The 19188-nt window shown below is 43.2% G+C and overlaps 1 protein-coding gene across 3 annotated transcripts in view; it reads left to right on the top strand.

The window, feature by feature from the left end:
• LOC144772725 (phosphatidylinositol 3,4,5-trisphosphate 3-phosphatase TPTE2-like) overlaps positions 1 to 19188 on the top strand; it is a 298439-nt gene that overhangs the window by 136081 nt on the left and 143170 nt on the right. For all 3 annotated transcript variants that reach the window (XM_078657252.1, XM_078657251.1, XM_078657254.1), the window contains exon 5: positions 10113 to 10274. In XM_078657252.1, the coding sequence (XP_078513378.1) occupies positions 10113 to 10274 (162 nt within the window). The remainder of the gene's footprint in view (positions 1 to 10112; positions 10275 to 19188) is intronic.

The following is a 19188-nucleotide window of genomic DNA, read 5'->3' as shown; positions in this document are numbered from 1 at the left end:
CTGTGCATACTGGTACATCTGCGAAGTAACGTGCTGTGTTGCAGCAATAGGCTGCGGTACTGTAACTGTCTGCGGTGCATTCTGTGACTGAGGAATCTGTGAAACTTGTTCTTGTCTCGGCGGACGTGGTCTTTCTTTAGTCTTACCAGTAGCTATGTTGTGTTTCAGGACTGCACACTCGTTTATAAAATGACCTGGCTGTTTACAATAATTGCAGTTCCCTTTAACGGGAGCTGCAGGATGACTGGCTTGAATCGGACCCCTCTTCTGACTGTCTTGAGGAATAGATTGTGCAACTAGCACTTTCATTTTCGTGTCTTTCATACGTTTTCTTTCGTGTTCTTGCTCTTCTCTAATTCTATTCTGGTGATACTGGAGCATCTGGAGCATCTGGGACGGAGTATTTGCTTGCCAGGTGCTTTCGACTTTCAAAACTCGGTTTTTAATTTGTGGACTTGAATTCTCGACTAATTTGGTAACGAAAAGATGAGGGTATGACTCACTACTTGTCTTGAGACCACTATTAATACTGAAACATTTTTCAAATCTAGAATAAAAATCACTAATGTCTTCATCTTGTTTCTGTTTACAGGCTGAGATTGCATCCCAGTCTTCTTTTCTAGTTGTCAATAATCTGGGTAAAACTTGAATCAATAATTCTGGTAACTCTTTACATTTATCTCCAAGACCGGTACCTGGTACTCGTGCCTTGTCTTCAGCTTCTAGAGCTGCCCAATCGATCTTTTTCTCTCCCACCTCCCATTCTTTTTCTTTTAACTTTTCATACACCCCTGCGGGTAGCAGAACCTTTAACATTTTAATGATATCTGGGTACGTGTATTCTCCCATACGGAGCATGTCTTTTAATTCTCTATGGAACCCTGCTGGATCTTTGTCATGACAGGGAATTAATTTTTTCATTTCGAGAAGTTCCATCTTTGAAATTGGAGTGTATACAAACACTCGTTGCATATCGCCACCCGCCCCTTGGACTGGGTGGACTTCTCGTAGCGGATTCTGTCTGTCTATGTAGAATGGTTTACTTTCTGGGGGTGAGACATGAACAAAATGCGGGTTCAGGAACGTTCTATACTTGTGACGCTGTTCTAGAATGACACTTATTAAATCGGTACCTAGACCTCTCCATCTGTACTGGAGTAACTCGTTCAGGATATCATGTAACGGGCCTGGATCAGAATGTTGACCCTCATACAGGGTAATGAGGTGCTGGATCATATACATACCCACCAGTCGTTGCTCGGCTGGGGGCAGTTTCAGAAACATTTGTGCCACTACTTCGTCTGGAAAAGTGGTAGAATCAGTAATCCATCGGACTGCTGATCGGGCTAGTTCTTGTTCGTGCATGGTACTTAATTCGCTATAACCGACCCGTGATTTCAGAATGTGTTCGGTAGCTTGAAATACTTGTTCTAGAGAGCTTTGTTCTGGTGCTGGATGATGAAAAATAGACTTAGGTTCTGGACGTAAATGGCGATCTGGAAATCTGGATTTTCCTACATACGCTATTCTGGCGGGATTCTCGTCTTCCTCTTCAGGATCAGAGATACTTTCTTTCTCGCTTACTTGTGCTGCTTTACGCTGTTCGTGTAACCTTATTATTTCTTTACGAATTTTCTTGTACATACTTTCCATGGCACTAATGGTCTTGTGCTTACCCTCGGCTATATTATCACTCCACCTTGTTAGGATTCTCATTTCGGCGGGATCTTTAGACGGGTAATCTTGTTCTCTTATTAGACAATTGATCAGGAACTTTAATATCATGAGCTGAATCTCGGCTTTCCTTTGAGACATAATCTCGCCAATACTTTCTGGATCATCCCCTGTACGGATGAAACGATATATTCTGTCTAGATCTTCTTTCATATTTGGTAAGGTGACTAGATACTCGGTCACCCTTCTTACGCGTACGGAATATAAAACCATATTATACTCGCCTGGGACTGTGTCATAGACACATTCGGCAAGGGCTTGTCTGATTTCTGTAACGGACTTAATACTTTTTGGAGTACGCTGTGATGCTTGAGCATGTAATTCGAGTGCTGATAAACGCTTGTGTGGCGGTGGGGTTTGAGGAGGACCCCCTCCTGCGGCCCCTAGACTAGAATCGTCGACTGACATTCTTCGTGCTTGCAGGGTCGGTAATTGTAACGTGGGCTGAACTTGTATAGCAGGCTGACCCGGGGGTACCGTAACAGGTACTCCGGTGTCTGGAGGAACTGGAAGTGCCTGATTTACAGGGACAGGTGGAGCGCGAACTGGATTTACATATTCTGGAACTGTGTCGTCCAAATAGGACGAAATAAAAATATCAGCTGCGGTCGGTTTGTGACGCAGCTTGGTCGGAACTAATGGCGGCGGGAAATTACTGGGTGCCTCTGGGGTCGCTTTTGGCAAGCCTTCGGCAAGGAGAGGATACATACCCTTAATAAGGGCATGCCTCTGTCTGTCTGACTGTTCGGCTTTGACTTGTTCACCTATCTCGATTAATTCTCTTTCTTGGACTCGTTCTTGGGATTCTCTACTTAACTCTGACTTTCTGACTTCCTTTTCCGTTCTTCTATGCGCTTCCTTACGCCATAACTCGATGGCATCTTTCTGTGACTGTCTGGCTTTCTTTTTCCATAATGCTTCTTCTACTCGCATGATACATTCGGCATCCCATGTACCCGATACGGGCCATCTATACTTTTCTTCTAACTGTTTGGTATACTCTACCCATAAATCTAGATACAATATGGCGCTTATGCCATGTTTCTGATACATAAAGTGACCTGGACTGTCCCTAGGCGGAACAGGAACTGCTGCTTCCAGCAGACCCTTTCTAGTTTTTAACTGACGTAACTTGGAAAAGAGCGGCATTCTAAACTTGAATCGGAACACAATACAATACACGAAAAACAATAACAATTGGGAAAACAATTCAGGCATACCACGACATTGGAAATACATTAAACAACATTATAAATAACAGTTCGAACAGAATACTACCTGAAAATACTGAAAACAGAACAGAATTCTCGAGAACGGAACAGACTAGAGTTACTGAATGCACTGCTATAACAGTACGGAACATACCGGTCCCATAAAGGAAACGCATCAAGACCCGTATCCACCTAGGTGAACACTTCGTTTGTGGGCTTGGGTACCACCAACCCACGGACCAGGAGTCAATTTAGACTGACCCTGTCTAGACACTACCCCAGCAATGGTACTCACCGGGCAGCACGGAACGGAAGGCCTCGGACGGGACTGGACTATGACGACGAACCTCGGACTTCGGACATCAGTTACGGGTGGGCCTCCGGATACCTCGGACCTTGGACTCTCGGCTTGGGCTCTGGTCGGGACTCGCCGCGTTCCTCCACCGTCTCGTTCGGATGCTGGACCGCCTCCTCCGTCTCCTCCGTGGGCCTGAGGGATACTTGAAGCAGAAATATCTGCACTTGGCCAGTATGGTTCCGTCACGACTGCAGAGGGTCAGGGGGTCGGCGTGGCTTCACCGACGCGTGGGGAAAGGGCAAGTCCCTATTCGGGCGCCATTATGTGGTAAATAAATAAATAATACCCTATTTTTGACTAGACTTATAGCATAACAGATAGCTCAATAAATAAGAGTCAAGATTCGAGGTAGTAGGAGTTTTGCAGGTTTAATACAGCATAAGGACAGGATCAGGACAACCTGCATAGGATGACCCAGCAGCTGCTGGGGCTAGGTCTGGGATGAGCGCGCTAACATTTAATAACATAACATTGACTTATATACATAGCGCAAACACATAGCATTACATTACAGTAGGCGTAACAGTAGGTGGAGTAGAAGGCGTGACGCGTAGCAGTCGCGAGAGATAAGAGTAATAAGAGGTGTAACTGGGAGTTTACTTAGACATGTGATGCAAAACGTAACAGAATATGTCATGAGTGGGCGGAAACATTGGGGGGGCTACCTAAGGAGCCGGGACCTCTAACCTAATGGTGCGCGGAAACTAGCAATGACGTGTTACTAGGAGAAGCTGGGGGCTACGAACTCTGTGCTAGGAGCAGAGACTAGAGTCTGGAAGGTCGGAGCGACATGTACCTAAACCCTATCTGGTATCTGATGTTTAGGGAACATGTTGATATAAACTAGAAGTCATGAGGGGAAAAGCTAACTTGACTCTAAGACTGGACCATGCATTATTCTACATGTAGTGCGTGAAGAATATTAAATGACCATTAAATACAGTATTTCTCTAACGTGGAGACGAGAAGGCTAGACAATGACGGAAACTATTGATGCAGTTCAGTAGCTTAGGAATGCAGAGGAGGAGGACTGAACTGATAGCAGGAACTATAACATACTTTTGGCAGACTCAGAGGCAGAGCCGGGGTGCACCGGGCACTGCGAGGCAGGAAGTAAGTGAAGGGTCGAGGATACAGGTGGGGGCTGTATCGCTCCTCAGCGAGGCTTTCAGGAGACAGGAGCTGAAAACTGTGGTCCGGGCCCTTTGAGGCCTGGAAACGGGGACTTTATAATTGAATAACGTGCACACTGGGAAACGTGGCAACATTACTTACATAGGCCTGATATTCGTAGTATTCACGAGGACTGGAAACTAACATACTAGAGGTGGACACAACTGTAATTGCGTCTTTAATCAGAAATGGGGAATAACATATGCATATTGATCATGCACACATAACACATGATGGATGAAGCGTAGGGACACAGAACATGGCAAAATTTACTTTTCCACAATTGTTGGCGATAGATCTGCTAGTAAAAAATTAGGCTAAGGATGAACAAGACCAGCTTAATCCTTCATTTATCTAATTTTTATTTAAAGAAAATTCTCCTAGCACAATCAGTATTTATTCTCTTTAAATTCATAGCATAGTCAGTATTTATTCACTTTAAATTCATTTATTGCAATTAGTTATAAGGAAAGAAAAAGAATTTTTACTTGCACATTTATATTTCATTTAATTTCACGTTCAAAGAAATGAATGCAGTATTTGACATTTACAAGACATAAGTATTAGCAAAAGACAAAATAGTTCCCAAAGTCCATTTCTCTATTCCCTCGGCTATTTACCCTCATCTAAAGACTCCGTACTCATTCAAACAAAGTTTAAAGTTGAAAAGTTTAAGTTCTTATACTCCAAGGAAATTCAGCATTCCGGCAGCATGTCAGGATACACAGATAGAAATCGAAAAAAGAGCTTTTTTTTAAACTCCGGACCTATTCTTTTATACCCTTTTCCCCTAGCTAAACTATCTAAATACGGTAACATTTGGGGTCTCTGACGATTCTGATTGGTTGGTTCAAGGGGTGGATGAGCATAACCTCATCTTCTTATTACTTGACTTCGGCAGAGTCAGCTAAATGAATTTGACCATTGTCTTTAGAGTTACCAGTTCCATCGTGCCTTCAAATTGTAATTTTAAGCTTTTTTTCCCAGGGTTTACAATAAGGATGTCCATTTTTATTGGCAGTCAGTCAGGGTTTCAGAGCACATCGTCCTTGACCTGTTCCGTTCAGCACAGTCAGCTCATACGCGTCTGCAGCTCCATTCAGCAAGCGCATGCGTACTTCACATTAATCTCGGAGTCATGGAAATCGTCCATCTTGGACTAGACCTCACAGGCCACAACGGGAACTATTATACAAACAAACACAATTGAATGTTAATTATTGAATTATAGGCCTTCTGTTTACCTCCCCCTTTACTAAGGTATCCCTGTTAGTTATTACCTAGCAAATAAAGCCACATTTATGCATGATTTTTCCACCTGTCTTCATGTTTTCGCCACAAATAGAAAAACAGTAAGCACATTTATGCCGCTTTTGGTTAAATTATAGCTTTAGCGTTACTTTCAGACGTCTTATTATCACTCAGTTGGTCGATTATGGTTGCAACACAAGCAATTTAGTATCCCACGTGTATTTTGTGTGTGCATTCTATTCTATGTTGATTAGTTTTTTCCAAACCACACGATTAGTTCATGTTACTGTTATGAGAAAGTGAATTTACGAGGGGTATACAAAATGTTGCTTTTTACCTCGCTCCATCAAGTCACATGTCTGGAAATCTGACCAGCTTATCAACTCATTTTGCCGCCCGAGCAAATGCCTAGGAATCTCAAAGCAACATATAGCTCTGTGGCTCACATAATGCATTATGCTCTTACATAATAACACTAACTCACCTCTGGCACAACTACTAATAGGACATTCCACCAGAGGCATGGTGGCATTTTCTCTTGTAACCTGCACACTTGTCACTTTTTCCTCCTGTAATGCACTGTTTGCTACCTCATGTATTTTGTTTGCTCACAATTGTCACTTTTACCTCATGTAACTTAACGTCTTCTTTTTTAAGTTGTTCACTTGTAATTTTCTGTTCCTATTGTGAAGCGCTCTGACGCCTTAGTGTAAAGTCCGCGCTATATAAAAACGCCTAAATAAATAAAAATAAAATAAGTGGTGTGACAGCCATATTTGCAGGGGTGCCCCCGGTCGTCATCTGCAAGGCGGTGACATGGCAGATGACGTGTTCAGAAACCTGTTTATGGTGGGTGAGTCTTGATTCCCACCTTCCAAGTGATTCCTGGTACTGCTTTCTAGTCTTCATTCAGTGCTGCAGATCAGAAGTTACCATTGCAACTACCACTCTTCCGATTAGGCACTTTGCAAAGATTAGCACGTGACCCTCTCTCTTCCCTAATAAAGCCTTTGAGGTATTGATACAAAATTATGAAGCAAAGGTTTCCCCAGTGTGGAGTGGAGTCCACCACTCATCTGCTCCATTGATTGCAGAGCAAACCCCACAATGAGAGCAACAGCCACGAGTCATTTTCATTGCTCGTGTTTTCCACCATTATACTGTGAGCACACCCAGCACGACAGTGGGCAAGAATCCAAAGATTCTGGAGAACTATAGTTGCAGATGCATACGTTCTTGTTATAGACTCTGGGCCATATTATAAAGAAAGGGCGATACATTATCGCCGCTTTTATCGGCAGGAAACTGCCGCTAAAGCGGCGATAATGGGCTTGATAATATTTCCTTGTGAATTCCCATGGAAGCCCAGGTTCACACCAGAACCTGGGCTTCTATGGGAATTCACAAGGGCATATTATCAAGCCCATTATCGCCGCTTTAGCGGCAGTTTCCTTCCGATAAAAGCGACGATAATGTATCGCCCTTTCTTGATAATATGGCCCCTCTGTTTGTTCAGATTTCACCATTGTGAGCTGAGACGGAATTCTGCAGTTATCTAGCGAGTTTCGATGCAGTTATGCTAACATTTTGAGTGGTGTCTGTGTAGGGCGGAGCATCGAAGTTCATTTATTTATGATTTTATAACAGTGCACGTTTAACCTTATTACTAGAATTAAGAGATTTAAACAAGAGCACAATCTATCTAATTGAGAGGAAATGTGTGCATAATATAGTTCGGCTGTTGATGCTCGATGACTTTCCATACTCACGTGCATTGCCAATGTTTTCAAATAGATCTAGGTAAAAAAAAACGCAAATTGGGAATCCTTTTCTTTTCACACTATAGAACCAGTATGTTCTGCTCTGGCACCCAGTGGTAAGACTGAGAATCACTTTGACAAATGTTAATCAAAGCGCCCTTTCTACTCGTCTGAGCCCTAGTTCTAGCTCCTAGATTTGTCAGGAAGGTCATTAGTTCCAGAGATTTGGACACTGACTTGTCTCTATAGCAATACAGATGGGTATTCAAAATGTTCCCGTACATTTAAACATGCATATATTGCGTTTCATCAGATTCCATTTCTGTGCTTTTTATTATAACTCCAAAAAATAGTATATATCCTCCTCTTTTGGGGTGTGTGTCCCTGAGTCATTATTTGATTCTGACAAATCCAAACACTGTAAAACCCGAGCCATAAAAGGCCATGGCTAGTAAGATTTCAACTTTAGTATGTTCTTCATACGCCCTAAAAATAACAGCTCTTTTAATGTCCCTTTCTTTTCCTCTAAGACGTCACCTGCAGTTGCTCTTTGAACATAAGATCACTTGCAATGGTGTGCATGGCTACCACACCCACATTCAAACTATTTTCTTGACCCCAGCATAGTACCACCCACTTCTCTATCGTTTAAGTTCTTTAGCAATCCCGACCAGGGCCCTGTCAAAGAAATTAGTCACGTTGACACATGTTGATGTTTAAAGACAAAGTTGCACTCTTTGAATCTTCGCAAAAATTGGTTTATTTTTGTCAGTTTAAATGCCCGTTTTTTTAACGTGGTTAGGAAATACATTTTGCCAACGTACGAACATTACAACTTATTCTTTACTGAGAGGGCAGACTAGAGACTTTGGGATGAGCATTAATGACCAGTTGTATACCACAGTGTATATCTGATTTCAGTTCCCCCATATACAATAAACAATAATGCTATTCAATCTTGAATTACAGTTATTAAGCTGTAATGCAGGTACCTACGTTCTTGTCCTTATGTAACCACCACGTTTTGTGCATTAAGGAATTTAATGAACATTTGTTTGGAAATGCCTAATAGATACTAGAGTATAGGTATACTAACAATACTCTTTTGTTCTTGATTGCAATAAAGCAAACCCATAGGATTAAAACTCGGGGGCATATTATCAAGGGATTTATCTCTGCTTTTTTGGCTTTAAAAGCCAAGAAAGCGGAGATAAAATGATCTCCCTATTACCTAGCTGTCGCTAACACCAGTTAGCGACAGTTAGTAGGAGATAGCGACCATCTTGGGCCCGCTTTGCATATCAGAGAAATTTATCACTAATGACATGCAAAGTGGGCGTGCCAAGATGTTAGCGACTGGAAACAGTCGCTAGTCGCTAACATCGCTATCTCCTATTACCAACTTTTGGAGATATTCGCGCTAAGCGCGAATATCTCCAAAAGCTAACACCTGCCCTGAGCAGTTCTTAGCCATGTTATCCAATGGGAGGTGGATAACATGGCTAAGAGCATTTGCTCGGTAATGCATGAATATCGCTGACTTTTCAGCGATATTCATGCATTTCGACCGATTTTTATTGCTTAGGAGATAAACCTTGATAATATCAAGGCTCCTAAGCGATAAAAATCGTCGCTACACGGCGATAAAATTATTGCCGCTAAGCCAACCTAGCGATAATTATCGCTAGTTGTTGGTAATATGCCCCACAGTCCCATAGGATTTTCAGGAACACCTCTGTTTATCAAGATATTTTCATAGAGGTATTGCCTTTGGCCGATTATGCTGAGGCAGAATTTGTTAAATGTTAGACCAGGCATGTGTGAGAGAGTCACTTACTATGTGACTGATTCTACCTGAGCTCTCCATTCAGGTGTGACAGCCTCCCAGGAAGACTGCAACCAGCAGAGTCTACATCAATTCTTGCTCGCAGAGGATGAATATATAAATTAAAGGAATGACCGCTATGCACAGGATTTGTACTAGAAGCATTCCCTTCGAGTGCAAATTGTTATACATAGAGAGACTCTAAAGTTTTCCATTCATTGGATATGTTGTGCACTGCAACAAAATTAACACATCTCTCCTTGTTTGCACCTACTGCCAATTAGGCAGTATTTTTGATGGAAATACCTGCCTGTCTCTCTTAGTAGCTCAGGTTTTGCGTCAAACATTTGAACTGATCTGCCCCAGTAACGCCCCTTTGATGCAAAGCTACCAAAAGCAGGGTAAACCAGTATTTGGACTAAGAAAAGGCCACCTTCCCAGTGCAATACACCTTTTGCACTGGACAGTAAACTGCATGCACTGCTTTATATTGCTTTGCGCCGAAGCAAATGCCTCAGTAAATCTGGGCCCTAAATTGGCATAATCCTAGTCTTGCATTGCTCTTCACTTTCCATGACTGTGTGCTCTGTAGCATTAGCCAAAAGGATAAAGCACAGCTGATTGCAATAAAGAAAGCTGTATTGAAAAGTAGCAAATATGTTGAGATTGAACTGACAAGTAGTATTTGTTGCGTGGCGCATCAACTTTAAAGATTAAATCAACCCTATAAATTAAACTGTTCGGTTTTAATCAATCCGCTTCATTTTCAGTGTATGTTTACTTTATTGTCTTTCTTGCAGGTTGTTTGGTGTTATTCTTATAATATTGGACATTGTGCTTGTGATTGTGGATTTAGCGGTAACAGACAAGCCCCCGAATGTGGCATTCGCAATTGCCGCAGTGTCGTTTGCCATTGCCATTTTCTTTTTCATTGATGTGCTGCTGCGTATCTTTGTAGAAGGGTAAGTGACATTAATCTAAAATAACGAAATTGTTCTTTTCTGATGAAATTGAGATGAAAAAAATGTGTGATTCTACTGTACATGCCTGTCAGCTCTCGCGCACATGTTGGGTGTCACGCGCTTGAATTCGTTTTCAATCCACATTCACCTTAATGGATTTACCCTATTAAGGGGATGACTTCACTAGCATTGTTAGCGTTTGACAGGTATCCTACACTGAGGGCTTACCTTTGAATCTAGTGAGAAGCTCACAGGTATAGAAAAAAACTTTCAACTATGCATCCTATACATTTCCTGAGCTTGGTATCCTGAATCTGTGTGATTTGGGTTTAGAACAAACATTTTTAGTAATGCACTGGAATATGTAATGAGCAGTTCCTTTCAGAATTTTCAAATTCAGATCAGGATTTCAAATTTGGTAGCATGAATTGAAATTCGAATGAAATAATGTGACTTATCAAACGCATTCAAAGCACAGGCAATGCATTGTTTTCAGATTTAAAGCTTTGGCTCTCAGCCACCTCCTCATAGCGTGAACACGTGATCACTACTGATTCCCCAATGCCCACTACAACTGAAAGAACATGAGGTGACCCCAGACCTGAGACGGATGCAGACATTCATTCCAGTCTACGAGCTACTAATGGGTCTATACCAAATACATGGTTCTTTGTGCAGGCTTCTACATGTCTATTCTTTGGGGTCTCTTCTGGCAATGAGAACTCAATAAATACATACAAATCATGAACAAGCACTACATCACATGAGGAGGAGTGGAAGTAATAGAGTCTGGGATAGAGGAAGATTGTAAAAAGGTGGGCTTAGACCCCTAGTCTGAATTTTACCAACAAAGGAGCAAGTTGTAAGTGCAAATGGAGGTTGATATAGAGCCTCGATGTATATGCTGGAAATGCATGTTGGTGTCTGTGTTCCTTGCAATACTTTTGGTTATTCAGGGAAGCGATTTAAGTACTATGTGCACCACCAGACACAATGAGCTTGGAGACTGGGTAGTCTAAGGTAGTCAAGTGGAGTAAATTACAGGTAACACAGAAAACGTTGAAGTGGATTCCGACAGGGAAAGAATCAAATGCAGTTAATTTAAAAGTTGGCAGATGTGCTCAAACTTTGTTGGGTTGGATGTAATTGTCATTATTAATGTAAATCGATTTTTTTTTTACAAAAGGGGTGATGAAAGTGGGTTGGAACATTGGTGGACAACTTTGAATAGTTCCTTACTTTTGTTCTAAACTTTTGATGATTGCTTCTAAGTAGTAGTTAACTTTGGCAGCAGTAGCGTTTTGCTTCCAGGTGCTATGTGGGTTCACCATGGGATTTTGATTTCAGCATGTCTTTTCAGGTTTGCATCTATTTCTTTTGTTAGCATTCTCTTTATGGGTACACCAAGTTTCAAGCGTAAAAAGACTTTGGGTGTTCCAAGGTCTGGAGCTCATGATTCAGTGGAGAAATAAATGTATCATGGTCAGAGGGGGAGAGGAATGGAGTAGGATCAGTGCATCTATGAGAGTGTCTAATGAGAAAGTGAGTAACCATGTGGCTATTAGAGATGGTTTTGGTAGTGCGTACGTCCAAGGGTAGCAATATGAATAGGGATTGCCTAATGGAAGAGGGTGTTGACAAGTAAGACAAGACAAGGCAGGCATAACCAGATCATGGTAGTTTCCTTTGACCTGTGCTGGAACTAAGATATGAGATGCCATGTTGGTTGAGGCAATGTCATCAAGAAAGCAACCTCTCATACCTTTACTTGGTTTGGTCTCCTGGGAGGTTAAAATCTCTAACGTACACGTTGTTAAAATGAGAGTCTTAGGCTGAAGGGATGAAAAAAAAAGGTCATCAATTAAGTGTCAGTTTCATCCAAATGGGCAACAGTTGAAATGAAATAAGATGAGAAGGAGGGAGAGGGAGTTAATCAGCAGAAAATTAATCAGGAGAGGAAAAGAAGAACGTAAAGAGACTCATAACCTTGATGGAGATCCTAAAGATGATTGTGAGAGAGATGAGTTCATCAAATACCAGGGATAATGTGGGAGTGAGCCAGGTCCCTCTGAGGATAATATCAAGATTGTTATGGATGATTGGGTTAGCAATATCAGATGCATAAATCTGTGCTGACAGACTGTTTGGTGAATAACATTTTTAAAGCAGTGTTTACCACGATGGATATTACAATGCAAATCTTTACCTTGCAGGTAAGTACAATGGCCCTTTTTAAGCTTTATACAAAGCAGGTATTCCGGGATCTGGTTTTCGAGGGTAGAAGCAGTTTTCCAATGGGTGCCTGGCGTCGAGGGCGGTGTGCCAATTACGCCACCACCCCCCTCCCGAGATCCATGGTGTACTTTCTTTTCACCATTCAAGTGCATAATACACTAACTTTGAGGTCTCCCAAACGGGGAGTACTATAGGAGGCTGGTCCTCTGTCCACATGCACTATTTTACACTATTTTTACTTTCAAGTCCCTAGGTCACGGTGGGCCTTAGCGTGTCCATACCGCCGGGGTTTAGTCCACATTTGTCCTGATGAATGCCTCGTAAATTCACACCGTTTCAAGGCAGAAACATGTTGACTGACTATTAAGATATTGGAAATAACCAAACAATTTATTTGGCCTAATTTCCCACACTTCATTTTTAATATGTCCAAGTGATCAAACATTAAACCTTTTTTGATACACTGCAGATATTTTTAAACATCACTATCACTTTAAATCACTCACCTCACGTCTATGCACAAACAAAACCTGCTCCGCAGTAATTCTGGCATTTAAGTACACTGGGGAGGCACTCGGCCTCTCCAGTGGGGCCCGATGATGAAGCATGTCACCAACCAGGTTGGTGAGTGAGGGCTTTCCATACATACCTGAGTGGGGTTGTGTATCCGTTCCATATTGTTGCTCCTTTCTGTCATAATAGATTTATTTCTGGACACTCTTTTCTTGTTGAAATAAGTATGCCGGGGACTAAGAGTGTTTCCGCATTCTCCCTACCTCTCTTTTTGTTGATTTATATGTCAATATACACATGTACATATATATTTGTGAGAGAGAGAGATTGCAGGAGGCTAGCTTAGTATATAGTGCACACATATTTAAGTGATGCACCTTGCACTAGTCCAGACAACCCTTATGGTGATTTTAGTGATCTTTGATAACCTGTGAAAACTTTTAAAATTGTTGCTGTGGAGAGCAGCCTTCAGGCTATCTTGAAGGAGTGTAAAGCAGCTTGTTTTACCAGTTAAACCTGTAGTGTAGATGAAAAGAAACCGCAGTGTTTTGCAAAAATAAGTCTGTTTAGTACAACACAATATCTCATTGTTATATCTCCTACCCGGAGATATCAACACAATTCACAAGAATACTTCAAAAGCAATCAGGTAAGTAGCACACAAACCATATATTAAGAAAGTGAAATGGGGGGGGAGGAGCTACGCTACGAATCAAGATGGCTGTGTAAGCTCCCGGCTCCGCCGACCTCCGCCAGCAGCTCGATTATCCTGTCTTTCATCCTGACCTTACACTTGATTTCCTTGTTTATGAAGGTCTACAGCTTCCAAAGGTGCAATCCCGAGATTTCTACCTTATCGGCTGACGAAGATACGCCGTGTTTCCTTTCTCGGCCTAACACCGTGTGGAAGCCGGGGCCTCGATTTCTAGACTACCCGAGTCAGAGTTGAACAACATCGGCCGTGAGACCTGGACTGAGCCCGGTCTCCCGAAGAGTGCCTGAATTGTTGACTCTTCCTGACGATCCTTTGCACGATCCACGCCCGGGACACGCCATCGTGCCACGCCGACTGCTGTGGTGGGGGCCCGGTGCCCGGAGACCTTGCTGCCCCTTCGGGGTCGACGGGCTGGGGTCCTCTCTGACGGCGACGGTGTGCTCTGTACGACGAGGAGCGCCCATTATTTGTGACCAGAGCGTGGCCTGTGACTCCGGAGCAGCCGGCCTCCGGGGTTCGAATCCGGCTCTGTCTCCTACTGAGAGGGGATGGAGCGGACGGAGGGCACGCCATCGCTACGGGTCGTTGTGGCCGCCATTGGGGCGCTCCATTCACACACAGTCACCGTGTTCCGGACACTGATGGTGAAAGTGGAAGGCGAAATTGGAGCAACGTTGGGACCAGCAAGGTCCAAAGGACTCACCAACAGCAGACCCTGAGCAAGCAGAGTAGTCCACTGAAGCAAGAAAAGACCATGAGGAGGACCTAGAGGCCGAAGGCACAGCAGTCGCTAGAGAACCTCGAGCAGCTCACCAAAGATGGAGGCCCACGGTGCAGAGGATGCAGTGAGGATGCTGATCTTGGAAGTAGGTGGTGCTGGAGGCTGGAGCTTCTTGCAGCCCGATGATCTCCGGAGTGCAGAGCCAACAAGCCTTGGCAACTGCAAGTCGATGCAGTGCACAGGGGTTTGCTCCCAGTGGTTTTGACGAGGGATACTGGCCTAATAATTGTTGGTATTGACAGGTCAGGCCTCGAGGGAGTTGCAGAACCACTACCTGTGTTGCTGAGTTTGTAAGACGACAAGAGCAGGTGTCAGGTCAGCTTTGTTGTGGTCCCTGTAGATGCAGGGGAGTGACTGCTTCACTTCAAGGGAGATTTCTTCGGGTGTCCTTGTTGCCCACAGATCTGCTGAAGAACCTGGATGAAGCACAGACACAGACGTCAAAGAAGACTTGAAGAACAACGGTACGAGGAGTAGCAGGAGTTTTCCTTGGTGAAGTCCCGGTTCAAGTTGAAGTCCAATTGTCCAAATGATTGAGTCGTGTCCCACGATGAATCTAAGGACCCACCCAGAGGGGAGCTCTTAAGTACCCTAAGGAAAGGGTTGGAATAACTCAGGGGTCACTCCCAGAGGAGGGGCTGGACAGATGGGAGGATACTCCTCTGTCCTTTGTCCAGTTTTGTGCCAGAGTGGGAACCAAGGGTTCCAGGACTGGGTCAACTGGAGTATACAAGGAGGGCCCCAAATGTGCCCTTCAAGCCGTCTGGTGGCACTGACAAGCACCCCACCCCATCCCAATACACTAAGTCCTGTCTTGGAGGTGGACACACCTCCCTATGACAGGAAACCTATTGTTCCACCGTCCCCTGATCGAGCTTGGCTCAGCAGCAGGAGGGCAGAATCGTGCCTGTGGTCGGCAGCAGCACTCGTTTTCTGGCAGACTCTGAAAGGTTGTTGCAGGAGGTACAGGGGGTCAGTACATGGGATCATACTGCCAACACTGGAATCGGTGTTGGGGTACGATTCCAATACGTTTGGTACCAAACATGAAGGGGTTTGGTGCAGCTACTATACAGTTAGATATCCAGTAATGACTGATGTCCTCTATATGTCTATAAATGGCTGACCACACTTACAAAGCCTGGAGAATCGATTTCGGGGTTTGTAGGGGTGTCCTGCTCATGCAGGGGCACTCTTACACTTAAAACCAAGCACCGTGCCCTCAGGACTGAAGAGCCTGCCACAGGGGTGACTTATAGGTTTGAAGTGCAATGACCTCAGATATAAGGAACCTTATATCAGTTGTGAGAGGTGAAAGGACCAACTCACACAGGCTGCAATGGCAGGCCTGTGGTCACAGTTTAAGTTGACTACGAGGGGTGGCACAATACATGCTGCAGTCCATGGGAGACCCCTGGTGTACCTATGCCCTGGGTACCTTAGTACTATATACTAGGAACTTACAAGGGTACATCAGTAGCCAATTGTGGAGCTGCCAAAGTACTTACCATGTCAATTTATAGGAGAAAGCACAGTTGCTGGGGTCCTAATTAGCAGGATCCCAGCAGACTATGTCAAGCAAAAACTGACACCAAGCAAAAAGTGGAAGTAGCCATGAAATCAGATTCTACTTTCCTACAGAGATTTATGTGAACATATGCATGATTGTTGTGTGCATCTGTGAACATCCACTAACCAAGCCTTTTTTGCTTTGTCAATGCTTAGAGTACGGGTCTGCATAGGAATGGCAGCATTCAAACTGCCCATAAATGAATTGGCCAGCTCTTTTCATTTCCATATGTCGTTTAAAGGGGAGGTATCAAAAGGGTTTTGATTTGCTAATAACTTTTACATATTTGACAGAATTGCATAACAGTTGAGATACTAGAATTGAGCTCATCTTGCAAACTGAATGTACAGTTGGTGGGTGACTGCATAGGAGATTGGATGTGTGCAGAAAACTACCATTGTACACAACCGAAAGATATGTGCAGCAGTGGTTAGCCGCAACGTTATTTTGTGTAGGACTACATCAACTTCTACTGCACTATGCTGAAGGCTGAATGGTAGCAGGCTGTATCATAATCTAGAGGCATTATGATTCGCCCCCACACCTACCACATATCCACCCCAAATATCCTTGCAACCAATAGTAAAACATTTTTTTTATTTCGACTAAAATTATTGTTCACTTTAGTTGTGACGCCTTGACCTATGCTTACAAAAGTTCTGAATTTGACTTCACTAAATAAAACCAATAGTTAGAGTTCAGTTATGAATTAAAACTGAAAAAACCCTCCCCAGTTATAGTTAGCTATGCAAACCAAAGCCCGCTCACCACCAATGCAAACCTTCACTCACTCACCAAATGTAATGCTTATGCCCTCTCGTGTGATGTAACAGGTGACTTTGCAAACGAAATAAACGATTTCACTAGTGACTTGACATTTGTGGAGCTAACCATAAATAAAACTGAAACCCCCCAAAAATCTGTCAGTTATGGTCCATAACTGACACATTTTGGGGGGTTTCAGTTTTATTTCTTAACCATAACTGATGTTTTATTGTTTTTTTAAAGTGGATATGAATATATGTACATATCTATGTACTACATCTAGATATGACACATTTGACTGTTTATATTATATGTTTTGGATTAAAAGCCCACATTTCACAAGGACCCACGAGATGTCAGCCTGTTTCACACAATTTACATCGCAGTGACAGCCAAACCAACTCTACAGAACTTTGCCATTGCCCATTGTAGTAATTTAATCAACATTGCGTTCATGAAAGGTAAACAAAACCATAATTTTCTAATTCCATTTAATGCCCATTATTAGCTGCACCCGGCAGAAGCCAACTTCAACAATAATAATAATAATAATAATAATAATAATAATAATAATAAAGGAAGTTGTAGAGCGCCTGGTAGCTCCATTCAGAGTGTTCCTGCATTAGAATTTCAGAACCACAATAGTCCGGAGCTAGAAAACAGAGACCTGGTTTAAGATTGTTTAAACAGCCAGGTCTTGAGCTTCTTTCAAAAGACCAGCTCTGAGCGTTCCTGTCTCAGGTCAACAGGGAGGGTGATCCACAATTTGGCAGCCAGAAAACTGAAAGAACAGTCTCCCATACATGCTCTTTCCACCCTTAAAATCACAGTGAGTGCTGCTTTTGCAGAATTCAGACATCTGCTAGGTCAATTGACCATGGGATAAAGATATCGAAAGCCTTTCAGATTCAAGATCCCTTGACAGAAGCATGGAGCTTTGAAGGATACTCTTTTTCTGATTGGGAGCTAATGGAGTTTAGTGAAGGCTGAGCCCAATGAAGAGTATCTAGGGATGTTCAGCAGCACACGTGCTGCAGCATTCTGTATCCTTTGAAGGATCTTTAAACTGCAATGTGTGGCCACAACATATAGGACATTGCAGTAGTCCAGTCTAAAGATCAATAGGGCCTGGACTACCATCTTCCTGGTATCTTCTGGGAGGAGACCTAAGATCTTGCGTAGCATTTTTAAAATGCCAAAGCAGACCCCGGCAAGACTGGCTATCTGGCTATCAAATGAAAGAGTATTGTTGAACCAGACACATATGTTCTTAACTTTTTGCTTGAGAGTTGGTATATGGCCCAAGAGTGTCTGGACACCTTGCTTTGAACTAGATTGATTGCTGTTTCCCCAGAAACAAGATCTTGGTTTTCTCAGCATTCAGCTTGAGACAGCTGTGGTTCATCCACTCTGCTAATCGAAGCAGACAGGCTGTAAAGCTGGCCGTAGAAGTTCCTTCATCTTGTGTCAAGTTGATGATTAGCTGTGTATCATTGGTGTATGACACGATTTTGACTCCTTAACGCTCAATCGCATCAGCAGGGAGGTGCATATACGATTAAATAATGTCGGGCTCTAAGTTGAGCCCTGTGGCACCCCTGCTGCAGCGAGAAGACCACGGAATACTACAGCTATTGGGTCACCAGAAAGGTGCGGTTCTGAAGAAAACATTCCAACCATCTCATGGCTAGGTCTCCAACACTGTACAATCAGAGCTGTTCTAGAAGAAGGCCATGGGATACGGTGTTGAAGGCTACACTTAAGTTCAGCATTACCAGCACAGCCATTTTACCCTTACCAGGAATGAGTCTAAGAGAGAAATTCTTTGCTGTACTGAGGTCAAACCCATGATTGGGTCTTGTGTACGAAATCTTTATACTCAATATACCTCATCAGCGTGTTCTTCTGCTACTTTAGCGAAAAACGGGAGCAGGGGGATATGCCTAAAGTTTTCCAGTGTTGGTTTCTTCAAAAGAGGTACCACATTGGCAAGTTTCCACTTAAAGGGGATCTGGCCTCATGTAAAAGACAGGTTGAGCAGCTTGCATGTTGTCGGTTGAATGGCCTCCATCCCATGCCCCAGCATCGTAGGTGAAAGTGGATACATTGGAGAACTCGACTTTACTTTGGATAGAAGAGTACGTAGCTCTATCAGGTACAAGGTGTTAATGCTGAGAAGACCACCTACGAAGTTTGATGGTGGAGACCATGTCGCATGGCCCAAGGCCTCTCTAACTTTCTCCTGGAAGGTAGCATAAATCTTCGCGATTTTGTCCGAAAATAACTGGGCAATCTGATTGCAGTTGTCTACTAGGGGAGTGGTAGTGGGAGAAAC

This window comes from Lissotriton helveticus, chromosome 8 (assembly GCF_964261635.1).
Source record: "Lissotriton helveticus chromosome 8, aLisHel1.1, whole genome shotgun sequence".
Classification (NCBI taxonomy): domain Eukaryota; kingdom Metazoa; phylum Chordata; class Amphibia; order Caudata; family Salamandridae; genus Lissotriton; species Lissotriton helveticus.
Note: the sequence above shows the minus strand (reverse complement) of the source record. Positions and strands in the feature narration are given on the sequence as shown.